At 40.0% G+C, this 26798-nt stretch overlaps 1 protein-coding gene across 4 annotated transcripts in view; it reads left to right on the top strand.

The window, feature by feature from the left end:
* Positions 1–26798, top strand: part of SS18 (SS18 subunit of BAF chromatin remodeling complex) — a 69111-nt gene that overhangs the window by 1772 nt on the left and 40541 nt on the right. For all 4 annotated transcript variants that reach the window (XM_056137904.1, XM_056137903.1, XM_056137902.1 and 1 more), the window contains exons 2-3: positions 1318–1394; positions 14385–14469. In XM_056137904.1, the coding sequence (XP_055993879.1) occupies positions 1318–1394; positions 14385–14469 (162 nt within the window). The remainder of the gene's footprint in view (positions 1–1317; positions 1395–14384; positions 14470–26798) is intronic.

Below are 26798 nucleotides of genomic sequence, written 5' to 3'. Positions count from 1 at the left end.
TAAAATTCATTTATTTTGGGGGTGGGGTTTGTGCGACTTACTGCAGAGCTGGGGTTGCTGTTGGCAGTGCTGTGGTCACTCCCAGCTGTGTTAGGAGACCATGTGGTGCCAGGGATCACACCGAGGTCCTTCACATTAGGACAAGTGCCTTAACTCCTGTGTTATCTCTCCAGCCTCTTGAAACCCTAAAATTTTTAGTGCTTTGTACAGTTTAACAGAACTGGAAGTAGAGCAAATTGGCCTTTTAAAACTGCTTCATTAGAACTCTGACAGTCCTCAATGACATTTTTGCATAAACGAATTACTTAATTCATTCTTAAAGCTAATGTTGCTTTGAATTGTTGTAGATGACAAATTGCTCTGCTTTTTGTTTTCAAACTTTTGGAACAACTTAATTAAAAGGTAAGTCCAGAACGTGTGCAATAAGTATATATGATAGATATTGTAGTTGATTTGTTCCATATTTGGAGGATCACAAAATAATACTGTGTAGACATACTAATTTTTTTTTCAACCTCTGGTAATGGTCAGGGCTTACTCTTGATTCTGTGCTCCAGGATCACTCCTGGTGGTGCTGAGGGGAGCATTTATGATGTTGCGATCCAACACCAGTGGGTCGCATTCAAGGTGAACACCTTGCCCTTAGTACCATCTTCTGGGCCCCATAAACCGTGTAAATTAGCGAAGTATTTCTTCAAGCCTCTTAGGCAGACATTTTCATCTGTTTACTTCATTCTGAAGGATGGAACTTTTCTTACTACTACCAATTCTTAGAGTGATGCAAAGCCAACTAAAAGTTTGACAAGAGAGAAACTCAAATTTTTCCTTCTGAACTTTAGGTGATAATTTTACAAGGCATATAATAGGGATAAGGTATTAAAAATGAAGTGATTGGGCCTGGAAACATGGTGTAGGGGTTCAAGTGCTTACCTTGGATTCGCATAATCGTTTCTGATCCCTGGCACCCATGGTACCCTGACTGTTGTAGACTGCAGCTCTGGACGTCCCCAGCACTGTCAGTGGTGGGCTCCTTTCCAGCCCCCTCAGTCCTTCAGTTGTAGCACTGAACTTCTGCACCATTTGCTGACAACTACTGGGAGGGGCCCAGGGTCTCCTAAATCAGGGAGGCACCCGCTCCCCATGCAAAAAAAAAAAAAAGTTACTGGTTAAATGTGGTATTCCAGTGATGGTTTGTGGTATATTAAAGAGACCTGAGTGGATTCAGTTGTAAGTATTCCTAGATATCTGAAGAGTCGAAAAAACTCTTTTATATTAATGCACCTGATTTACAGTGAACTTTTTTTTGTTTCATTTCAGATGTTGGATGAAAATAACCATCTTATTCAGTGTATAATGGACTATCAGAACAAAGGAAAGACTTCAGAGTGTTCTCAGTAAGATTGATATGAAAAAATAATTTTTGAAGTCATTTTTCTAGGCTGCTCAGTTTTTTACTTTTCTTTTAATAGCAGTTTTATTGGAGGTGTTTGTATACGTATATATATGTATAGCACAGCGGGTAGGGCGTTCGCCTTACAAGCGGCCAACATGGCCGACCCGAGTTCGATTCCTCCGCCCCTCTCGGAGAGCCCGGCAAGCTACCGAGAGTATTCGATATGCCAGACACAGTAACAACAAAGTCTCCAATGGAGACATTACTGGGCCCGCTCGAGCAAATCAACGATTAACGGGAGGGCCTTTACCTTACATATATATATATATAAAACACTGCTTAGTATACTTGAATTACATGCCCAAGATCTGTTTAATTTCTAAAACACACAAACAAACCTCACTCCAGTCTGCCCTGCCCCCATCTTTTTAAAAACACAATTTTACTGTGGTTTTTTTTTGGGGGGGGGAGACATCCACAAGTGCTCAGGTCTACTTTGGTCTCTGCTCAAAGTTACTTTTGGTGGTGCTGGGGATCAAACTCAGTTCTCTTGCATTGTGTCTCTCTGACCCATAAACAAAGCGTTTTAATGAGATATAATTTATATATATTAAGATTCACTTGCTTTCAGTTGTATGATTTTATAGTCTTTAGATACTCACATTTTTACTGTCATTACCAGTGAACTTTCGAACCTTCTTATCCCCCAGAAAAACCCTTACATCGTAGGCAGTCATTTTCCATTTTCACCTCTCAGCCTCTTATCTGCATGCAACCACTATCCTGCTTTTTTGGAGTAGGTCTGTCTGTTGTGGACATTTTATTTAAACAGGTACATATACGACTTATATATATATACGCTACCTTTATAGTATTTTTTATTTGTCAGTAATGGATATTTAGGTTGTGTTTACTTCTTGGACAAACATAGGATTGTTCCTAACAATAGTTACAAACATAGGAACAATATAAAAATATTTTTTGGTTTGTTTTTGGGCCATAGTGTTGTGTGTTCAGGGGTTACTCAGGATTCTGCACTCAGGAATCACTCCTGACTGTCTCAGGGGCCATATGAGATGCTGGGGATCAAACTTAGCTTGGCCATGTGCAAGGCAAGCACCCTATCTGCTGTACAATCTCCAGCTCCTAATTCCCCCCCCCCCTTTCTTTTTCTTCTTTTCCACCCCATGATATGTAAAATCTTATATAGGGTAGTTTTACTCATTTACTGTGGAAAAACTTAGGCCTACTAAAGAGAGATTTGGCTATCCTTCACAAGAACCCAGCTGTTATTTTGAAGAGGTGTATCTGAAGTAATAGAAGCTGATGTAAAACAAATTGACGATCAGTCCGCTCTTAAATCTCCAGTAGAAATATTTGAGCCCTGTATGTAATTTTACATTTGCTATTAGGCACGTCGGGCTGGAGCGATAGCACAGCGGTAGGGCATTTGCCTTGCACGCAGCCAACATGGCTGACCCGAGTTCGATTCCTCCACCCCTCTCGGAGACCCCGCTAGCTACCGAGAGTATCTCGCCCGCACGGCAGAGCCTGGCAAGCTCCCCGTGACGTATTCGATATGCCAGACACAGTAACGACAAAGTCTCCAATGGAGACATTATTGGGCCAGCTCGAGCAAATCGATGAACAACGGGAGGACAGTGACAGTGATTAGGCACGTTAAGGAAAAAGTCAAAGGTGAAATTCTGATTTTTATGGTTCACCCATTATTTTCAAAATAATACTTTAGTATGTAATATAAGAGTATTAAGATTTTGTGTATTATTTTTTTGTTGTTGTTGGGCCATACCTGGGCTGTGCTCAGGGTTTACTCCTGGCTCCTGGCTCTCTGCTCAGGGTCATTCTTGGTAGTGCTAGGCGGGGGACCATATTTGATGCTGGCAGTTGAGTTGGGTTGGCCACATGCAAGGCAAAGTGTCTTATTCCTGTACTATCTCTCTGGCTCAAAAGGTTTCTTTTGCTTATTTATTTTGGGGGTAGTTGGGAGTGCTAATGGATCTGTGCTAAGGGATCACTCCTGGTGCTGCTGGGGATTGAATCAGGGTTGGCTGTATAAGGAAGCGCTTTAACCCTGTATTAACTCTCCAACCCTTGTTTGCATTTTTTTTTTTTTTTTGTTTCTGAACCAACCACTGTAGTGCTCAGGGTTTACTTCGCTCTGCTCAGCATTCATTCTTGGCTGTGCTTAGGTGCCAATCAAAATGGTATCTGCTGTATTCGAGGCATGTGCCTTATACTTTATTTTCTGTCCCTGCATTTCATTGTTTTATATTAAGGTCTTTGACATCCTTTGAAAACTAACAACGTTTTGAAAGCTTATTTGGACATTCAGTAGTAGTGGTGATTTGGGGGCGGGGGCCACAGGGTGTAGCTGCTCTTATACTTGCATTAGAATTATCTCTATTTGGGGAGCACTGTCTGCACATGGAGAGGTAAGGGAGAAATGGGACAGCTGCCGGGTCAGCTGAAACAACCTTGTGGATAAGTATGCTGAAAGATGTCACTGCCAGATTACCTTTGTATTTGTAAAACATTTTGGACTATCTGTATTTTAGTGATTGGTGACCTACTATATTAGTATAGCTCTAGATTATTCTGCTGTCAATTTAAAATTTATTTTGGTATTTATTTTAGGACATTATCTTCCCAATATATATCATGTTTTCCCTGCAACTGTAGCTTTTCTCTTTTCTTTCTTTTTTTTTTTTTGGGTAAGGAGGCCCGCTCAGGGCTTACTCCTGCTTTGCTCAGAGATCACTCCTGGTGTGGCTTGGGATACCAGAAGGGATGCCAGGGATTGAACCTGGATGCTCTCCTGTACCTGCTATCCTGTCTCTGCTGTACTACCTTTTCTTAGGCATTATTTTCATGCTTTGCTCATGCTTTGCTGTTTGCTTGTTAACCCTTTACTCATCTTTTCTCTCTTTTTATGTTTTGAGTTTCTATTCTTTCCCCATCTATCAAAATTATATTTGAATTGAAATAGTACATGGTCATTACAAAAAATTCAGAGTATTAAAATGTTAGAGATAAAAATGAAATTACTGTTTTGGTGCCCAGAGGGTTGCTCAGTGCCTTAAAAGTGCCTGCCTGGAAATAAGCCATGAACTTATTTCCCAGCCAAGGTGATTCTCACAGCCCTTCTCTTGGAGATCCCTTGATAAGCGTAGAAGGAAAAAGTGTTACTCTTTATTTCCTATTCTTGCTCTTTTCACTGGACAGAGTTACTGTCAACAGTCTGGTAACTACTTACCCAATATTTTCCTATGATGAGATCAGATCTGTATTAACATTTTTAGGTAGATGTTTTATTTATAATAAGTTAGTATTCCTAAACTTAATTTGTATTTATTTCTGGTTTTGGGGCCGTGGTGAGGCTCAGGGGTAGCTCCTGGCTCTGCACTCAATAAAATGCTCTGGTGGTGCTCATGGGGCCATTTGGTATACTCGGGATCGAACCTGGGCCAGCACTACGCAAGGCAAACACCCTCCCCACTGTACTATTGCTTTGGCCCCTAGTGAAATATATTTAGAAAGATGTGAGGGGCGAGAAGCAGAAGTACAAATTCAAGAGAGAACCGAGTGGAAACAGGTAAGCAAAGGCAAAGAAACAGACAATCAAGCTAGTGTTCAAGGGAGAACATCGGTTTGAAGAGCAGGTCGATTTTTTTTTTTTAATTAGTTTGCTTTCTGCCTTCCAGATTTCAGAGACATTTTTTTTTTGTTTCGTTTTTATTTTGTTTTTGGGCCATACCTGGCAGTGGTCAGGGCTTACTCTTAGCTCATTGCTCAGAGGTTACTCCTGGCAGGCTCGGGGACCATACGGGATGCCAGGGATCCAACCAGGTTGACTGCATGCAAGGCAGGTGCCCTACATGCTGTGTTCTCTGGCCCTGGAGATTTGATTTTTAATCACCTGTGCCAGCAATGTATATTAATTATATCATCTGGTTAATGAAAAGTGGTTTCTTTTATAAAATTTTATTTTATAAAATAATTGAAAGAATTTTGCTTTTTAAAATAAAACTTCAAGATAGTACAAGAAAAAGAAAAACACGATGGTACAAAATGAGCTGTAAGATATTTCAGAGGGCTGGAGCACAGATCTGGCTGTGTGAATCCCAGCCAGTACCACCAGGTATGGTTATGGTGGCTCCTTTTCACCTCTAGGGCTTGGGCACTGCCGTGTCATACTGAGCATTGAACTGCATGGCACTGACAGCCACTGTTCTGGGATGGGACCCCAACTTCTGGAGCATTTCTTGGGAAGTTCCCCAGAGCCCCCTAAAAAAGTAGCATAAGGAGAAGTTGCCATGTGGGCCGACAGTAATTCAGGCATAAAGGCTCTTACCTTGCATGAAGTGAATCCTGGCTTGATCCACAGCGCTGCATATGGTCACGAGTGTCATCAGGACTGATCCCTGAGTACAGAGTCAGGAGTAGTCCCTAAGCATCACTGGGTATGCATAAATCTCCCCCTCACCCCCCAAATGTTTATTAAATATTAAAAACAAAAACTTTGTTTCTCTCTGAAAATATTTAAGGGTCCTTCTCAGAAATCAGTCAGATAATAACATTAGCCCATTTGCTTCGTCATTGATTTTGTACCCGTATTCCTTTTCTGAAATATTTGAGAATAAGCTTATCACCGTGGGGTTGGAGAGATAGTACGGTTATGAGGGTCTTGCCTTGCATGAAGTCGACTCCATTTTGGTTCCTGGCACCAAAGATGGGTCCTGGATCACTGCCAGGAGTAATTTGTGACTGCCGAGCCAAGAGTATCCCAAGCACTGTTGCATGGGGCTCAAAATACCCCCTTTAGAGAATATGACTTCCTTATCATTAATAACCTTAGTGTCTTTCATAGAAACAAGCACAAATTCTTAAATAGTATAATTCTTAAATTTACTAATGCAAACTATATCATCTAATCTTTAGACTCTTTTTTTTGGGGGGGGGGGTAAGGTTTTGGCCGCTCCCAGTGGTGCTCAGGTGATTTTCCTGGCTCTCTGCTCAGGAGTGATTCTGTTGATGCTTAGGGAATCATATTTGGTGCTGGGGTTGTATAGTATAAGTCCCTTACTTCCTGTACTACATCTTCAGTCTATTTAGACATCTCTTGCAGTTTATTTGTCCCCAAAACGTATTTTTTTTTATTTCCAGGATCCTGTGTAGGTTAAAATGTTGTCATTAGTTGTCTTCTGAATATACATTAGTATGACACTGTTCTGTCATGATGTTGACATGGTTGAGTAGTAAAGAGCAGTGGTTTTGTAGAATCCTCTTCAATTTGGGCCTGATTACTTTTTTTTGTGGGGGGGGAGGGTGGGATTTGTTTGGCCACACCCGGGGATGCTCAGGACTTATTCTAGGCTGTGCTTTCATGGATCACTCCTGGCTGGTCTCAGGTGACCATATGGGATGCCTGGGATTGAAACTGGTAAACCTTATGCAAGGCAAAGTACCTTCTCTGCTTTATTATCTCACTGGTCCTGTTATTCTTTTGAATATATATTAAGCTTCTTTGGTATATCATACTTGTAGCATTGTTTTAACAGTGCTCTGTTAATAGCTATATGGCACTGTGTTCCAATTTAGATTCTATTTTTCCAGCTTGTGTTAGCAGAAGTTTATACTGTTACTCATTATATTTCTAGATTTTTCCAGATTTTTTTTATTGCTCCTGTTATTTGAATGGGCTGGAGTGATAGCACAGTGGTAGGGCATTTGCCTTGTGTGCAGCCAGCCAGCCGAACCAGGTTTGATTCCTCCACCCCTCTCGGAGAGCCCGGCAAGCTACTGAGAGTATCTCGCCTGCACGGCAAAGCCTGGCAAGCTACCTGTGACGTATTCAATGTGCCAAACACAGTAACAAGTCTCAAAATGGAGACGTTACTGGGCCCGCTTGAGCAAATTGATGAACAACGGGAGGACAGTGACAGTGAGAGGTAGAATCTTAATCTCTGTTGTACAGATGGATTTATTTTTATTCATAGAGTTCTTCAGCTGTTCCTTGTCAAGTTGCTAGAGTTGGTTTGTGAATTCAGATAATATTTCTTTCAACATTAATAAATGTTCTAGTTTATTGAAGTAGGAGAAGCAAAAAGAAGATAAGGGCTGAAGAAATCGTAGAGCACATAAGACACCTTGCACATGGCTCACCTGGATTTGATCCCTGGCATCTCATAGAGTTCCCTGAGCACTGCCAGAAGTAATTCCTGAGTGCAGGAGTAACCCCTGAGCATCAATAGATGGGACCAAAAACCAAAGACAAGAAAATAACGAAAAATACCAACAAAAGACAGCCTTTGAGAAATAGATGGTTCAGTGTTTAAGTTGTTTACATAGTAATAATTTTGTCTGAAATGGTGTTCTTATACATTAAAAACTTTGTTTCAATATTTTTGTGAAAGTGTCCTGTTTTAGAAAACTAGAAGTTTGTAAATTGAGAACAAGCGCCATAGTGACTGGGCAGTGGGGTTTCCATCACTACTGCCTTTGTATGCGTTACTCTATCGTGCTCAGCTTTTCCTCCCCATCTCCCGCTTACATCTTGGACTCATTGAATCACTTGGGGGGATTTATACACAGATCCTTTTTCCTTTGAAATGTTTTATCACTTATTTTTTTCTCTTTAAAATGTTTGCTTTTTCCTTTAAAATGTTTATCATTTTCTTTAAAATGGTAATATTTGGGACTAAGAGATAGTACAGCAGTGAGGGCATTTGCCTTGCACATAGCTGACCCATGTTTGATCTTTGGCCTCACATGTGGTCCCCTGAGTACTGCCAGGGGTAATTCCTGAGCCCAGAGCCAGGAGTAACCCCAGAACATAGCTGGATGTGGCCTGAACCCCGCCCTCCAAACAAAAAAAAGAATCTGATAATGTTAGAATTTTTTATTACTCGTGGTGCTTGGGCTGGAGCGATAGCACAACAGGTAGGACATTTGCCTTGCATGTGGCCAACCCAGGTTTGATTCTTCCATCCCTCTCGGAGAGCCCGGCAAGCTACCAAGAGTATCCCGCCTGCACGGCAGAGCCTGACAAGCTCCCCATGACTATTCGATATGCCAAAAACAGTAACAACAAGTCTCACAATGGAGATGTTACTGATGCCTGCTTGAGCAAATCGATGAACAATGGGAGGACAGTGCTACAGTGCTACATGTGGTGCTTGCTTACAGTTGTTCTTACTTTAGAATATTTTAGAGTACTCTAGTTTTTAAGGAAAAATAAATCACGTATCATAAAGTAAAGGAATTTGGTAAGTTTTTAATTTGGGCTACACTGGCTATCCTTAGGGGTTACTCCTGGCTCCTCATTCAGAAATTACTCTCAGTGGTGCTGGGAGTATAGGGGGTATTATATGGGATGCTGGGGACTGAACCTGGGCCAACCCTGTGCAGGGCCTACCTGCTGTTCTGTACTATCTCTCCTGCCCCAGGGATTTAGTTTTAAACCTCTAGTGAGGAAGATGGTTTTTATCCTATAAATTATTTACAATTCTGTTTACTTGAAACACAACTTCCACAGCTTCTAGTTAGTTTCTTTTTGAAAAAAATGAAGTCTGATTTTCTTGTTTTCATCTTGTAATTACAGTAATAAATATATGTAGGCACTTATAGTGGAATTTGGGGAAGTTAACTGTTTCTTGGCTAGCTGTTTCTCATTTAATGCATTAGTAATTAATGAGTTTTTAGTGCTGACGTGATAGTACAGGGTTAAAGTACTTGAAACTGACTCCAGGTTCAATTCTTATCACTGCTTATGGGCCCCAAGGACTGCAAGAATACAGAACCAGGAATAAGCCCTGAGTACTACCAGATGTAGCCCCCAAAGAGAAAGAAGGTATTTGGGAATATCTCAGTAGTAGGACATTGCCATCATCAATCATAAAAATGTTGAGTATATCTTTTATTTGCCTTAGCTCATGTCTTTAATTTTCTTTCATTAACATAATGTAGAAATAGTGTCTGTACATCAAAAGAGTACATTGTTTCATTGGTAAGTGTAGTATTGATGGAATAAAAAATACATATATTTAATTTATTTATTTACTTTTGCTTTTTGGGTCACACCCAGCGATGCTCAGGGGTTACTCCTGGCTTTGTACTCAGGAATTACTTCTGGCGGTGCTTGGGAGACCATATAGGATGCTGGGAATCAAACATGGGTTGGCTGCTTGCTTTTTTTTTTTTTTTTTGCGCTTTATAGGAGATTTATTGAAGAAATATTACAACATACAAAAGTACATAAAGTCTGAATCACTGCGCTCAAGGCGATGCATCTGATTCGCGGCAGGATAAAAAGCCTTTAAAACCGACAGGTGCAGTAGTGGGATGATGACAATGACGACACTGCCGGGGCAAGGTGGGCCCCAGATAGTGCAGACCACCACGCAGCAGACTGCACGCCTTCCCCGCTGTGCTATCGTTCCAGACCCAAAATTACATATATTTTATACTTTGTTTATTTTTGGTGCCATACCCATCAATACTCAGGAGTTGCTCCTAACTCTGCACTTAGAAATTACTCCTGGCTATTCTGGGAGGACCATATGGGGTTCTGTGGATTGAACCCTGGTTGGCCACGTGCAAGGCAAACACCCTTTGCACTGTACTATCACTCAGGCACCTCCATCCCCCCACAATATGCTATTCTGCTTTAAAAAGAAAAATGATTTTTAATTTAATATATATTTACTTTTTTAGGTTTTTTTTTTTTTTTTTTTTTGCATTTTGAGTCACACCTGGCGATGCACAGGGGTTACTCCTGGTTCTGCACTCAGGGATTACTCCTGGAGGTGCTTGGGGGACCATATGGGATGCTGGGAATTGAACCTGGGTCTGCCGCATGCAAGGCAAACAACCTGCCCGTTGTGTTATTACTCCATCCCCTGTAGGTGATCTATTATAGAAACTTACATAAGATTACATAAGGATATGAATATACTGTTTATTTTTTTCATCTTTTAATCTTTAATTATGTTAGAATAAGCTTATTGCCATTTGGATCATACAAAAAGGCCCTGCTCCTGCTGGTGCTCTGAGGACCACAGGCTGGGGAACCTGGGGCTCCCTTGTGCAAAATGTGTCTTTTAAATTACCTCTTGATCTACTCTTTGGCTTTATTTTTTTTTTAATCATCCGAGAGAGCAGTTACAAAGTTTTCTGTTTAAGTCTCAGTCATACAGTGATGAAACACCTGTCCCTTCACCAGTGCACATTTTCCACCACCAAAAACCCCTCATCCCACACCCTCCCCCTACCTGTGTGGCAGATGATTTCCACATTTCTCTCTCTACTTTGATTACATTCAATATTTTGAAACCAGACCCACCATTGTTATTTGGGACTTTACCCCAACACTCAAATCAGCTGAAAAGGCAATATTAGACAATTTGTTTTCTATTGCTGATTATGAATTGCATATGATGTCGTGCAGCCACCATAGTGGCTGTGCAATTTTGGAGTTCTATTTTTTTGCTTTTTGGGTCATACCTGGCGATGCACAGGGGTTACTCCTGGCTCATGCACTCAGGAATTACCCCTGTGGTGCTCAGGGGACCATATGGGATGCTGGGAATCCAACCTGGGTCAGCTGCGTGCAAGGCAAATGCCCTACCTGCTGTGCTGTTGCTCCAACCCTGCGATTTTGGAATTCTGGTCACGGTCCTCCCGTTGTTCATCGATTTGCTCGAGCAGGCCCAGTAACATCTTCATCGTGAGGCTTGTTGTTACTGTGTTTGGCATATTGAATACGTCATGGGTAGCTTGCCAGGCTCTGCCGTGCGGGTGAGATTCTCTCGGTAGCTTGCCGGAATCAAACTCGGGTTGGCCATGTTGCCTGTGTGCAAGGCAAACGCCCTTCCGCTGTGCTATCGCTCTAGCCCCTTGGAATTTTGAAGTTTTAATAATTAAATCTGGAGGGATTTCTGCCAAAAGCCGCTGGGTTCCGAGATTTGTTTCTGAGTCTCTGGGATCATGGCCAATAAGCAGCTCGATCAGCAAACCAGAGCTTTTTGACTTTTAAAACTTAAAAAGTAGGTTATGGATAGTACTTCCCAGTGTTGGATGGCCTAGAACTACTCCCTGTGGTTCTTAGCCAACTAAGAGCAGTGGTTCTGAGGAGGGCCCTGTGGTGCCTGGCCTTGCCCAGGCTGTCCTGAGTCCTATACTCAGCTTATACATTTTTGGGCCTCACCCTGTGGTGCTCAGTAATTCCTCTTTACTCTGCACTTAGGGATTGATCCTGAGGGGCTTAGGGGACCATATATATGGGGGACTGGGAATTGAACCCGGGTTGGCTCGTGGAGGCAGATGTCTTACTATGCTATCTCTCTGACCCCTTCCTTGGTGGTCACAGTTTTAAGGGATCATATATAACTAATATCATGTTTTGTATTTCTATTTTTTTATGAAGTGATCACATCTCATTTGAGTATAAGTTGAAAAGTGAGTATTCATTGAGACCTTGAGATAGGTTATATGTTGTAGTGGTGCCTATTTGTGCTCTTTGAAGAATTTCAACACATAATTAACCATAATGAATAATTCAGTACAATGCAATGATTCCTGTTCCTTGTTTATGTAAGGTATCTCTAACAAACTAAATAAAATCTGGGCAACCATGGTGTATTTGTGTGGAGAAACATTACTTAGATTTGTTTTAAAACATCAACAAGAAAACAAAGGGAAACAAAACTGGGAAGTGTTGAATCATCTTGGTTGTGGTGATGTTATCAGGGATGTTTGTCTATGTCCAAACTAATCAAGTTGTACACATAATGCAGTTTTCTCTATATCATCTGTATGCTAGTAAGTCAGCACAAAGTAAATAAAAAGCATAGTGTTGTTAATGTCTTTATTTTCAATGAGAAAAAATGAGAAAAAAGTAGTGTAGCTGTTTCTGAAATAGTAGGAAAGTAACACAATAATGAATTTATTTCGTTTCCTTGTATGATGTGTATTTGAGAAAATTACTTCCTGTAAGATCTATATTAGAATATTTCACGAAAGCTATTAATGGATTCTCATTAATTTGTGTTTTAATGTCAAATGGAATTCTAAAGCCTAATAATTCCATGCAAATTTTAAGTTTTTATTTTGGGCCTGCAAGGCAAATGCCCTATCCACTGTGCTATCGCTCCAGCCCTCCAAAGACATACACACAAGCTTAATAGATGAGTCAGACCCAATGGTAGTGAAGCAAGCGAGTCCCTGAGCGGGGACCCCAGAAGCAAACACACAGGATGCAGCAAGGGGTCCTGAGTCCAGCACAGGGCACTGTCCCTCCTGCTTGGGCCTTAAGTGTCGGGACTTGGCACAGCAAGGCTCCCCTGAGGCTGCTGTGGAGTATGGGAGGGGCCAAACACAGTAATAACAAGTCTCACAATGGAGACATTACTGGTGCCCGCTCGAGCAAATCGATGAACAACGGGAGGACAGTGGTACAGTGCTATTTTGGGCATTTCCTAATGTTAGTAATTGGATCATTAGCAATTTTAATCCTGTTTCATCTGAGCTAATTTAAAGTTATGAAGAGAGGCTTATCAAGACAATTTGTAAGCATGATTACAATCATATGTTTAACCTTTTAATTCCAGTAATGAAGATTTGCTTTATGTTTTTATGATTTTGTTAAGTTAATTCTTAGTGATTTTGCTGTCCTGTCTTTTATTTCACGTGCAAGGCAAACGCCCTACCTGCTGTGCTATCGCTCCAGCCCCTGATTTCTATTTTAACATACTCTTTTTTTTTTGTAACTGGAGGATACTTTTATTTTCTTTGTTCTGAGTCCTAATATATGGATAGTAGAAAGAGCTAGAATATATGAATTTGTCATTGCTACTGGAGCCAGAAGGAGAAAAACATAGTGACTACCCCCTTTCTGACATTTTAGCAGAGTAGTGTGACTGTACTTGGGTTTGAGGTGTTTGGAGACATGAAATGGGAAAAGGAAGGGATTCCCATAGTCATTTCATTGAGGTCTTTTTAAAAAAAAAGTGCGGGCCAGGATTTTGGCTCTGTTGTAGAGGACACTCTGGGGAAGCCCACATTTTTCTTTTTTAAAAAGAGCAAACATAATAAGTGTTGAACCAGCACATAACAATATGAGTTACTGGATTTATGAAGCTAAGCAATTAGCCTTTTAAATCTCAGTTTTCTTGTCAGTGATTTCTTTTTTAAATGCAAAATTTCTAATTTTCCAAATAAGAAAATGAGAATTTTCTTGGTGAATTCTTAGAAAATAGGATTTTTTTTTTTACCTTAAGATGTTGGCTTACGGAGTAAATGAAACATACAAGTATATAAAACCTTATTAAATATTTTTATCATCACTTAATTATTTATATATATTTTTTAATCATTGTGAGATACACAGTTACAAAGTTGTTCATGATTGGGTTTCAGTCACAGGATGTTCCAGTACCATCCATTCAATAGTGTACATAGCCCACCACCAGTGTCCCCAGTTTCCTTTCCGCCACTACCCCCACTCCCCAGTCTGCCTCTGACAGGCACTTCTCTCTCTCTCTCTCTCTTTCTCTTCTCTCCTCCCCCCTCTCTCTCACTCCTTCCCCCTCTCTTTCTCTCTCCCTCTCTCCAACTCTCCCCCTCCCCTCCCCTCCCTGGTCATTATGGTTTACAATACAAAACTGTTGTTACTTAAATTATTTAGTCACTGTGAAATTACAAAGTTATTTATCATTGAGTTTCAGACATATAATGTCTCAGACCAGTCCTTTCAATCAGTGCCCCCAGGACTTTAACACTATCTCACACATGATAATACCTGTGTTCATTATGGTCAAGTATGTTTGGAACAGCATTACAGAAGAACTAGGAAAACTTGAAATGCTTTTGATAGTCATGTAACAGGTCTTTAACTTGAAAAATAATTAGAAATTTGTCTATTTAAGCAGCTAGGAAGAAAATGAGTTTTTAATGTCAATATTTTTTTTTATAGGTATCAGCAAATGTTACATACAAATTTGGTCTACCTTGCTACAATAGCAGATTCTAATCAAAATATGCAGTCTCTTTTGCCAGCAGTAAGTACCTCTAAAATAATGCAAAGTAGACAGTCTTTGTAAGTTATGTATGGTATATATTTTTTGTTTCATGAATTTTGTGTTTTTTTTTTTTTAACAAATCCTACCTTCTGAGAATATGAAGATATTCTATGTGATCTAAAAATCTTGTTTTTTCTTCATACATAATTTGAATTAATATACCAGAATTGTTCATATGTTTGTTCGCTTAGCCATGTACCCTCATACTTAATTTACTGTAATTTATAATTGTGCAAGCTATTTATGAATATATCTATAGTATTTTAAAAAAATCTAAGAACATTATATAATTACATTAGTAAATCTTTGCTTATGTATATCTAGCGAGTAACGACTGTTTTTCTATACCTAAACAAAAAACTAAGCATAATTCTTAATGTCTTTTAGTATCCAGGCTAGTTTTAGTTTTCCTCCATTCATCTAGAACCCCCTCCCCCCAATTTTAGTAACTCATAGAATCTAAACAAAAGCCAATATTGCATTCACGTCTTAACTTTTCTTTATATCAGTTTACAAGTTTTTATTCTCTCATTTGTTCAAGAAACTCATTTTATTTTGTAGAGTTTCTCACATTTGTGATTTGATTGAGTATATTCTTATCCTATAGCATGTTCCTTCATCTCATTTCTCTTATTATAGAATAATTATATAGGGAAGTTAATCAAACTTTCAGTCAGTTAGATCTAGTTTTTTTACTTTGTATTACTTGTTTTATCTCATCAAGAGTAACAGTTTTATTTTTAGTAATGCAGGATTGATCAGTGGGTATAGTTGATAACAGCATAATCAATCCATTTAAAATTCCCCATCTTCCTTTCACTTTAGCTTTCATGGATGTTTACCATATCGCACAGCGGTAGGGCATTTGCCTTACAAGCGGCCAACATGGCCGACCTGAGTTCGATTCCTCCGCCCCTCTCGGAGAGCCCGGCAAGCTACCGAGAGTATCTCGCCCGCACGGCAGAGCCTGGCAAGCTCCCCGTGACGTATTTGATATGCCAACCACATTAACAACAAAGTCTCCAATGGAGACGTTACTGGGCCCGCTCGAGCAAATTGATGATCAACGGGAGGGCCTTTACCTTACCTTTAATAAATTCTAATAAGTTCTGTGGTCAAATGATGATGGACAGTGGATTTCTGATTTGATAATTAGGCTGTACTTATTAGCTATACTATTAGAAAATAAGACATTTTGTCAAGTGTTCGGTTATCCTGAAATAGTCTTTTACAGGAAAGTCATAAAGACTTGATTCTCTTCCTTTATCAATTCCATAGTAGCAAGTTGGTTCCTAGCATCCTGTGAAACTTACCGTATTATTGGCAGGGAGGGTTTTATTATCATTTGAACTTCTTTACATTTTAAAATATTTTAAAATGTACTCAAACTCATTGTACTAATTATCTCATCTTCGATCACTGATTAACGCTTCATTTGATTTGTATATCTTTCTTACATTATCTCAGTATTCTTCTAAAATTTCTTTGGATAAGCATTTTGAGAGATATTTGGTGGTATTTTCTGCCCTAAAACTGTTGCATCCCAGATGTTTTATCAAACAATTATTTTCCTATAGGAATTGCTATTTAGAGACTTTTGACCTGCCTTCTGACCTTTCATTTTTTTTTTTTTAGGTATTTTGAAAGGACAAGACATTTTTTGTTTCTTTGTTTTGGGGTCACACACAGTGATGCTCAGGGATTACTCCTGGCTTCTACACTCAGGAATTGCTCCTGGAGGGCTCAGGGGACCATATGGGATGATGGGGATTGAACGTGGGTTGGCTGTGTGCACGGCAGGTACCCTACCCACTGTACTATTTTTCTGGTCCCTGGACAAGATTTCTTTTTTTTAAAAACTAAGATAAATTGGAATTAAGGTCAAGCAATAGGACAGTAGACTTGTTTGATATAGCCAACGTGTGTTTGATCTCTGGCACCACATACGGTGTCGTCAGCACAAGCAGGAGTAAGCCATTAGCACCTCTGGATATTTTCCCCTTCCCTCACTCATGGAATTAATGGTATTTCTTCTTCAGGAAAATTTCTTTACTTAACCTTGATCTTATATACTGCTAAGTCTAAAAATCTTGGTATCTTAGTAACATAGTTGCTTACTTGCTTACTTGCTTTTACTACGGGGTAAAATATTAACATTTCCAAGATTCACTAAACATAAGACACTTCTCCTTAACATAAATCCTACCAGGATAATATTATCAGTGTTTTATTTTGAATTGACGTCATTTTTCAAATGATTGTTGCTTGTATGTAATTACCAACTATCTAGCATTTTGTGAAGAGTATATTATTATTATTTTTTTTAAATGTTAATGTAGGAGTATTGCTATTTATTCAGCCATTGATTAGGCTGATTGAATTGGGCATGAACTCCACAAGAGTATATATTAAAGCATGCTTTAGTTTTACTTGTTTTCATATGGACCAGTGCTAACAATGAAAAAAAAAAACACCTTTTCTCAATTTTGTCCTGCTCCCTTTATCATATGTCCACTGTATGTTTGGGTCTATGTATGATCTCTTATTTTTTGTTCCACTGATAAATTCCTATAAGTTCCACTGTCTTGTCCCACTTGACATAGTAGAGAAAGTGTCTTACTCTATTTTGTTTTGAAACTGTATTTGGCTATTATTCCTTTGCATTTCCATATATTCCTTTTTTTTTTTTTTTTTTTTTTTTTTTTTTTTTTTTTTTTTGCTTTTTGGGTCACACCCAGCGATGCTCAGGGGTTGTTCCTGGCTCTGCACTCAGGAATCACTCCTGGCGGTGCTTGGGGGACCATATGGGATGCCGGGGATCAAACCCAGGTCGGCTGCGTGCAAGGCAAACGCCCTACCCGCTATGCCATCACTCCGGCCCCACATTTCCATATATTCTTAAGTATCAACACAGTCCTGTTATGATTTTCATTAAAATTACTTGTATTCAGTGTGGGGAGCAATATTTTTCTAATAATGAATTCTTGAAATCATGATTATATACATATATATTTTTTAATTTGGCTTTTGGGTCACACCTGGCAATGCTCAGGGTTTACTCCTGGCTCTGCACACAGGTATTAGTGCTTGAAGGCTCATATGGAATGCTGGGAAGCGAACCTGGGTCAGCTTGCTGCCAAAACAAGTGCCTTACTTGCTGTACTATCTCTGGCCCCTTATTTTATATATTGTTGTTTCATGTCTTTATGGACTTTTACTACAACTTCTCCACTGGAGAGGACTTGTATGAAATGAAATTCATCTTTCATTGAATTTCTTTTCTTTTTTTTTTTTAGGTAATTTTAAATTATTTTTATTTTTATCTCAGTCTTGTTCAGCTCTCATTTCTAACAGTCTCTTTATTGATACTTTCTGTTTTCTATATTCACAGACATGTCATATGTGAATAATGAGTTTTGTTTCTTTCCTGCCAATCCTTACACCTTTTATTTCTTTCTTTTGCCTTACTTCCCTGGCTAGGACCTCTCCAGTACATTCCTGAATAGAAGTGATGATAGAGGACATCCTTATCTTGTTCCTGATCACAAAGGGAAAGTTTTCACAGTTTGACCTTTAAGTATGCTGCAGATTTTTGGTAGATAATCTTTTAAGGAACATTAAGGAAGTTCCCTTCTGTTTCTGTTGTGCTACTAGTGTCTTTCTTAAATGGATGGTAAATTTTATTGAAATTTTTATAGCAGTTTTTTCCTGTAACCTGTTAATATGCTTATAGTTTACAATGCTTAATGTTACATATTTTTCTAGTTAACTTTGGGTGACTCTACATTCTTTTTTGGTTATGCTTTAAAAAATCGCTGTATTTCTCTTAATTTTATTTTATTTAATTTATTTTTTTTTATTGAATCACTGTGGGAAAGGTTACAAAGCTTTCAGGTTTATGTCTCAGTCATGCAAATATCAAACACATTTCCCTTTACCAATACTTATTTTTTACCATGAAGAACCCCAATAAAACCCCACGCCCCACCCCTCCCCGTCCCTGTGAGGCAGATGAATTCTAGTTTACACTCTATCTGCTTTGATTGGATTCATTGTTTCAATAAAAGATTCACCACTATTATTTAGAGTTTACCCCCCCCCCCCCCCCCCCAAATCAGACATGCTGAAAAAGCATTGTGAAGTGATTTGCTTTCTACAGCTGGGTTCAAGAATTAAATGTTGGTTTTGGATTTCTGCTATTTTACCTATTGACCCTGGAAGTATTTCTACTGAAAGTCAGATAGTTAAGAAATTGGTTTCTGTGTTCTGGAGTCGTGGCCGTGCTGGAGAGCCGCTCGCGGGGGGCAACCGGTGGCCTCGGTAGGGCGTGAAGGGCGGAGCGAAACGCCCCCCTTCCCATGAGGTTTTAGTCGCCCCCACACTCCTGGCTCATACCTGCTGTCCACAAGGCTCCCATGTGGCCGCCATCTTTCTTTCCAGAGAGGAGAGGGCGAATGGGGCAACACCCTTTCCCCTCCGGCAGACTTGATGGGTGGATCAACGCATAGTCCGTTCACTTTTCTGCTCCAAGCTGCTGGGTTCTGCATTAAGTCCTTGTGCTTCTGGGGCCATGGACGTGCTGGAGAGCCGCTCGCGGGGGGCGACTGGTGACCTCGGTAGGGCGTGAAGGACGGACCGGAACACCCCCCGACCCATGAGGTTTTAGTCGCCCCCACACCCCCGGCTCATACCTGCTGTCCACAAGGCTCCCATGTGGCCGCCATCTTTCTTTCCAGAGAGGAGAGGGCGAATGGGGCAACACCCTTTCCCCTCCGGCAGACTTGATGGCCTGGATCAACGCATAGTCCGTTCACTTTTCTGCTCCAAGCTGCTGGGTTCTGCATTAAGTCCTTGTGCTTCTGGGGCCGTGGCTGTGCTGGAGAGCCGCTCGTGGGGGGCAACTGGTGACTTCGGTAGGGCATGAAGGACGGACCGGAACGCCCCCCTTCCCATGAGGTTTTAGTCGCCCCCACACCCCCGGCTCATACCTGCTGTCCACAAGGCTCCCATGTGGCCGCCTTAATTTTTTTTTTTACCTCCCTATCCCTCTTATAATTTTTGTTTGATGTTGTTTTGGGACTATACTTGGTGGTGTTCAGGGTTTACTCCTTGCTCTGCACTCAGGAATCACTCCTGGTGGGCTTGGGGAACCATATGTGAGCGGGGGACCGAACCAACAGGTGGAGGGCTGAGGGGGGCTGCATGCAAGGCAAACGCTCTACCTATTGTGCTATTTATTGCTCTTTCCCTGCTCTCATTAAAATTTTATTGAAGAATTTCACATCTGTGCTCATGTAACTAATCTTTAATCTTCAGTTTATCACTTCTTCCCCTTGTCCCATTTTATTTTGAAGTTTGTGACTATAAAATGAGCTGGAGCATTTTCCCACTTTTTTCCCTTTTATCTGAAAAATTGCCCAATATAAATTTGGTTGCCTAAATGATAAAATTCTTTTAAAAGCCATGTGAATCTGTAGTTTTCTTGAGTTTTTTTCTTTTTTTTTTCCAATTCAGTAAAAGTTTTATTTAAAGAAACAGAAAGGAAGGGAAAGTAAGGCAGGGAAACTTCCAAATTATGGGAAAGGTCTCCTAAAGCAGGATTCTTGGAGTTCTCTTTGTGAGAAGGTTTTATTTTGTGATTGTAAGACAATGTATGTTTATTAATTACCTATTTCAGTAAACATTTTTTTAACATTTTATCTTCAGTTTTAAAATTTATTGGCATAAACTTCAAGAAATATCACAGAATTATTTTCTAGAGGATCTGTAGAGATAGTTTTCTTAATTGACTTTTTAAAGAAGAAATGAAATTTTATTTATAAATGAAATGACAGGAAACAAGGTAAACAGTAAAATACCATTGTATTTAAATATTCTAGCAATAAGCAATTAAAGAATAAAAAAATTCCAGAAGCCTTGAAAAACATTAAATACTTAGGAATAAGTCTAAACTTTATTCAAGAAATGTATATCAAAAACTAAAAAACACTGCTGAGAAATCGCTTTTTTCTTTTTCTTTTATTCATTTTTTTATTTTATAAAGTAGTTCATAACATTTGATTACATTTAATATTTGAACATCAGTCCCACCACCATTACACCTTCCCATCACCATATTTCGGATGTTTTTATCCCAAATCCCAACCCCTGCCTCAAAGCACAACTGAAATAATTTATTTTGTATTGTTTGTTAGGAAAAACTGCTGAAAAGTTCCAAGAAAGTTTCCTTAGACAAAATAGTGTGAAGACTGTTGTATTTCACCCAGGGGACATTAAGCCCTTCTATAAGAGATCACTAACATGTTGCTAAAGATTGGGCCTGTGTGCTTACACACACACACACACACGTGTATGTATCGGTAAAACACACACACGTGTGTATGTATCTGTAAAAAAGATATTTTCCTCTAATATTGTTTGCTTTCTACTTTTTTTTTATTATTATTTTTATTTTAATGTAGGAGTATTGCTGTTTATTCAGCCATTGATTAATTGCCTTTTACTTTTAAACCCCACTAAATGTGGTGCCATAGTCTTAGAGTATATGGGTGGTATGAGATGTGAGTTTTCTGCGGCCTAGGGGTCCAGGAACAAATTCACTTGTGGGTGGGGCTTGGCCTGAGCATGTGGCCGTGAGTGTGCAGTGGTTGAGTTCTGGAGGTTTTTGACTGCTGGGGCTAGATCCCTTGAGGCGGGGAGGGGTCTCACCGTCCTCCTCTGGGGCACCATGAATGAAACAGCCTAGTGTGGGGTTCTGGTGGCATAGTTATGGGGGTTATGGCGTGTGTCATGTAATGCTCCCTTCTGTAGACAAGGACAATGATCATGGCCGATTTATTTTGAATTATTTATTGTGCATTTTCCTTTGAAGTATTTTGTGATCCCTCTTGTTTATTTTATTTTTGTCGTTTCAAAGACTTATTTTTTAGTTTTGATCTTGCTATAGTGCAAGATTTGTCTGTGTTGCATTTGTCACATCAGACTTTGTTTTCTCAGAACCCCATCGCATACGTGTTTTACTTGTTTTTTGTGGGGTTGTTTAAGCCACACCTGGAGGTGCTAAGGGGAGTTAACTCTATGTTCTGAATTGGGGTTTCTCTTTATGGTTGTCTAGGGGCTTTTGTGGTGCAAGAGATTGAACCTGGGGCTGGAGTGATAGTATAGCTGGTAGAGCGCTTTGCCTTCCACCTAGCAGACCTGAGTTTCATCCCCAACACCACACTGTGGTCCTCTAAGCCCACCAAGAGTGATTCTTGAGCACAGAGCCAGGAGCCCTTGGCACAGTTCCTGAGCATTGCTGAGTGTGACCCAGAAACCAAAGAGAGAGAGAGGGGGAGAGGGGGGAAGAGAAGGGAGAGGGAGGGGAAGGGGGAGGGAGAGAAGGAAGAGAGAGAAAACCAGGGTCTCCTGCATTCTCAGCCTGTTCTCTCTGGCCCCCATTATATTAAGAAATTGAAGATGCTGATGAGCTTTTTAGCTTTTATATGTGTTATATATAAGTATATTTGTAAATTTTTCTATTTCTAAATTAAAACAAGTTCAAAGAAGCAAATAAAAGGACGATAAAATTATTTTAAAATAGTTTCTAAATTGTACAAACATTGAATGTTAATATAAATAACACTCATTAAAAGAATGATTATCTGAGAAAAAATTTAGTGACATGCAAATGTCATTAATTATTTTCTTTTTTGTTTGTTTTTAAGTCACCCCAGTGATGCTCAAGGCTTTTTCCCAGCTCTCTGCTGAGGGATCTCTCCTGGCATTACTGGGGCATCATAATATGGAACCAGCAGGAATACAGCTGGGAGGCAGTTATCAGAACCTCCGCCCTCTCTCTGTGGCCTGTTGAAAGCAGCTGTGCTCAGTACTGTACACCAGCACCACTGTCTGGCCAGTTGTGTTTTTTGTTTTTGTTTTTTGTTTTTATTTGGATTTTGGGCCATACTGGCCTGTGCTCAGGGATCACTGCTGGTGGGGCTTCATGGGATCATACAGAGTGCTGAGGATTGAACCCAGATCGGCTGTTTGCAAGTTACTACTTGGTATTTTCTCTTCAACTTCGTGTTATATTTTTGTAACTTGTATTTCCCATAAGGTCAAATGGAGTAGTAGAAATTATAACCATTTATAATTAGTGAAAATATTTTATTTTTTGGTTAAGAAACATCGCAATAGAAGAAACATTACATTTCATTATTATTATTATTATTATTATTTTTTTTGCTAAGGGGCTACTTTTGGTCCTGTGCTTAGGAATGACCCAGGTGCTACCCACATGGTGCTGGAGATTTGAACTAGGGTCAGCTGCATGGAAGGCAAACATCTTATCTCTTATACTGTCTCTCAGCCTCATCATCACCACTATTTTAGACTCATTTTACATAGTTACCATTTTATATTTTTTAATGCTACATTTCTTTTTTTTTTTTAGCACAGTAATCATTTTAACTTTATTTTTTTAAAAATTTTTTTATTAGTGAAACACCATGAGGTACAGTTATAGACTTACAAATTTTTGTGCTTGGGTTTCAGTTATACAATGATCAAGTACCCATCCCTCCACCAGTGCCCATTCTCCACCACCACGGGTCCCAGCATCCCTCCCATCCCCCTTCGCCCCCCGTCCCACACTGCCTCTGTGGCAGGGCATTCCCCCTTGTTCTCTCTCTCTTCTTTTGGGTACTGTGTTTTGCAAGAGAGGCATTGAGTGGCAATAACTGCTACATTTCTTTTTACTTGTAAAGCCTGGCAAGCTACGTGTGATGTATTTGTTATGCCAAAAACAGTAACAACAAGTCTCACAATTTGTTGTGAGATGTTGCTGGTGCCAGCTTGAGCAAATGATGAACAGGAGGATAGTGCTACAGTGCTATAGTGCTATGTATTTTGATATAAAAAAATTGTACCAATATTTGCCAAAGTTGAAATTATTTGGTTTTCATTGAGAAATGCCAATATTTTGAAGGAATTTTGAGAAATTTAAACAGAAGCTAGGATGTTAGGCCAAATAGAAGTATAACTTTATCGTTGGGAAAACAACACAATTTTGAAGGGGGAAGCAATTTTGCTAGAAGGAAAACTATCAGAATTGGGAGTGGGTTTGAATAGAAAAAATGAATTTAGTTGTACTAGATTAATATTATATTCTGAATGCAACCAGTCTGCCAGTAAGGAGAATATACTAGTTGTAATTGAAGACTTTTTATTTTGGACCTCTCTGGCAGTGTATGTCTCTGTATGCTTGGTTGGGTGTCACTCCTGATGGTCTGTGGGGGACTGTGGTGTTGGGGCTTGTACCAGGGTTTCCCTTATAGAAAGCATGTATTCTAGGACTTTTTTTTTTATTTCACTTTAAAATTTTCTTTTTTTTTTTAAAAAAAGGATATCTGTGAGATAGACCATTACAAAGCTGTTCATAATTGGGTTTCAGTCATGCAATGATCCAGCACCCATCCCTCCACCAGTGTCTATTTCCCAGCACCAGTGTCCCTGCTTCCCCACAACCATCCCCCAACCCCACTAACCTACCCCCAGCCTCCCTTTATGGGATGCACTTTCCTTCTTGCTCTCTCTCTCCTTTTCCGCTTATGCATTATGGTTTGCGATACAGGTGCTAAGAGGTCATGGTGTTTGTTCAGGGCAATTGGTATTTTTATCAGGATGGTAAGCTGGAGTAGCTTTTCAATTGGGTGTAAGCTTTGGGGTGTGGATGTGACTGCCGAGGCTTTGGAACTACAGGGAGGTGGGGGGAGGTAACCCGTCCTGACCCCAGGAAAGCCTGGAGATTTCAGTCACAAAACCTGTATACCAAAATTTTCAGCAGATTATATTTTGGTGAGGTCCGTTCTGGGACAGTGGAGTCAGGCTGGGAGTATGGCGGCAATTTTGGGTTGTGGAAGCAAGTGGCTGGGGGTGGTGGTGGGGGGCGCTCTGTTTGGGTGGGCCCAGACTAACCTGGCCCTCTCTGATTTACCCCAGTCTGTTTAGCCATATGTGGGTCCAAGCTTAAATGCAGCTTTTGATCTCTTTCGAGATTTATGTGACTCTGAAGCAAGGCCAGTAGTATGCTGTAGGACTTTGAGCTATTTTCTGGCCTAAAAAATTGGGAATTTTGACCTTGAAAAAGAATTATATATTTGAGGTTTATTAGAGTTTTCCAGAATAGAGTGTCTCCTTCCCTCCCCCCCAAAACACACACACACACATACATACACACACATACACACACACACACACAGAGTGGTGCTCAGGAATTACTCCTGGCTCTTTGCTCAGAGTAATTACTCCTAGTATGATTGGGGGACCATATGGGATGATGTCGGGGATTGAACTGGCTCAGCGACATAGAATGGAGATTTTCACTTTTATTTCATTTAACTGGTTGTGTGAATAGGAAAGGTGTTTACCATTCATTGTATGTGAGTTCAACTGTAAGCTTTTTTACAGTTCTTCTAAAAGAGAAATTTATGTTTATACTTTCTGAATTTGGAATTAGGTTAGATTTTAGTAAGTTTCTTCTACATGATAGTAAAGCATTAATAAAACAAAGGCATTTTATTTCAAGATTGGGCTCTTTTTCTTTCCTCCCTCTTTCCTTTCCTCTCTTCCTTCTCTCTCTCTTTCCTCCTGGACTCTACTCAGAGCTTGCTGCTGCCTCTGCACTCAGGCTTGGGCAACCATGCGAAGTGCCAGGGATGAAACCCGGGTGAATTTTGCAAGGCAAGTACCCTACCCTTTGGAGTAGTGCTCTAGCGCCCCTCTCCCCTCCCCCATCTTCTAGCCTTTGGTGCAGTCATCTTAAACATAGTCTAGAAATTTGTCGGCAGGTTTGCAAGAGAAATGCCCTACTTGATGCTGTACGATTGCTTTGGTCCCACCCATAGCATTATTGGGAATGGTCCCCAAATCCTCCAAAAATAAGCAGTACAAGTCAATCTAAACACATTTCCCCCCCCTTTTTTTAAATGCAAATAGGTAATTTTGCTATACATGGTATTCTGGGTATTCTGTACTTTGTGTTTTTATTAGTCTTTTAAAAATGAAAGCATTTAAATTCTCAAGTGGAATTAGGGAAAGAACTTTTCTTAAATAATATCCTTTTAAGACTTGTAAGTTGGAACCGTTCGGTAAACATGATAGTGTTAATTGGAATGATCATTTTGCAAGTCTCTCCTTTGACTTTTATTCTTTAACATCTGTGATAGTTTTACCTTTCAAGCTGCTCAGCCCCCCCCCCCGCCTTTTTCAAAAATTTTTATTAGTGAGACATCATGAGATACAGTTGTAGATTTACAAATTTTTGTGCTTGAATTTCAATTATACAATGATCAAATACCCATCCCTCCACCAGTGCCCATTTCCCACCACCACGGATCCCAGTATCCCTCCCATCCCCCATCCCCCCATCCCACCCTGCCTTTGTGGCAGGGTATTCCCTTTTGTTCTCTCTCTCTCATTGGATGTTGTGGTTGGCAAAAGAGGCAATGGGTGACAGTCATGTTTGGTCTATAGTCTACTTTCAGCATGCTTCTCTCTTCCTGGGAGGATGCTCAACCCCTTTTTTAATGACCTGTAAATGGTTGATGCTGTTCCTGACTTTTAAAAATTTTTGTTTTGGACACTGTGGCTTGCAAACCTGTTACGTGGTAGGATTTCATACACAAAATATTCTAGCACCACACCTTTCACCAGTGTCGACATCCTCCACCACTGTCCTAGTGCTACTCACACCCCCATTCCCCTGCCATGGTTTCCCCCTAAAGTCTTGGGATTAGAGGACAGTTGATATGATTTCTATCTTCTTGATTTTATGAAGATACGTCTTGTGACCTAGAATGTGGTTTGTCTTGGAGATACACTGGTCCCAGGTATACTGGAGAAGAATGTACTCAACTATATATGTTTACTAGGCCCTTCTCATCTCCTTCGTTTCTTTCTACCCTTAAGGGCAATGTGTTCTGTTGAGTTTTTGCTTAGATGGGCAATGTGGTAGTGATAGAGGAGTCTTCTACTACTGTTGTGTTTTAGTGTCTTCCTTAAAGTCTCTTAACAGTTGCTTTGGATATTTGTTTGTTTGTTTTGCTACACCTTACGCATATTCCCATGACCCCTGAATTTTTCTTTTATTTTTTAAATCTTTTCAAGTCAATTAAAATTTCTTTCTTTTTTTTTTTTTTGTTGAATCATAGTGAGATACTCAGTTACTGAGTTCATAATTGTGGGACCAGAGTGATAGTACAGTGGGGAGGCCATTTGCCTTGTACATGGCTGGGTTCTATTCCTTGCATCCCATATGTTCCTTCGGT

Source organism: Sorex fumeus, unplaced genomic scaffold (genome assembly GCF_029834395.1).
Source record: "Sorex fumeus unplaced genomic scaffold, SorFum_2.1 ptg000128l, whole genome shotgun sequence".
Lineage (NCBI taxonomy): Eukaryota > Metazoa > Chordata > Mammalia > Eulipotyphla > Soricidae > Sorex > Sorex fumeus.
This window is presented reverse-complemented; position numbering and strand designations above follow the sequence as displayed.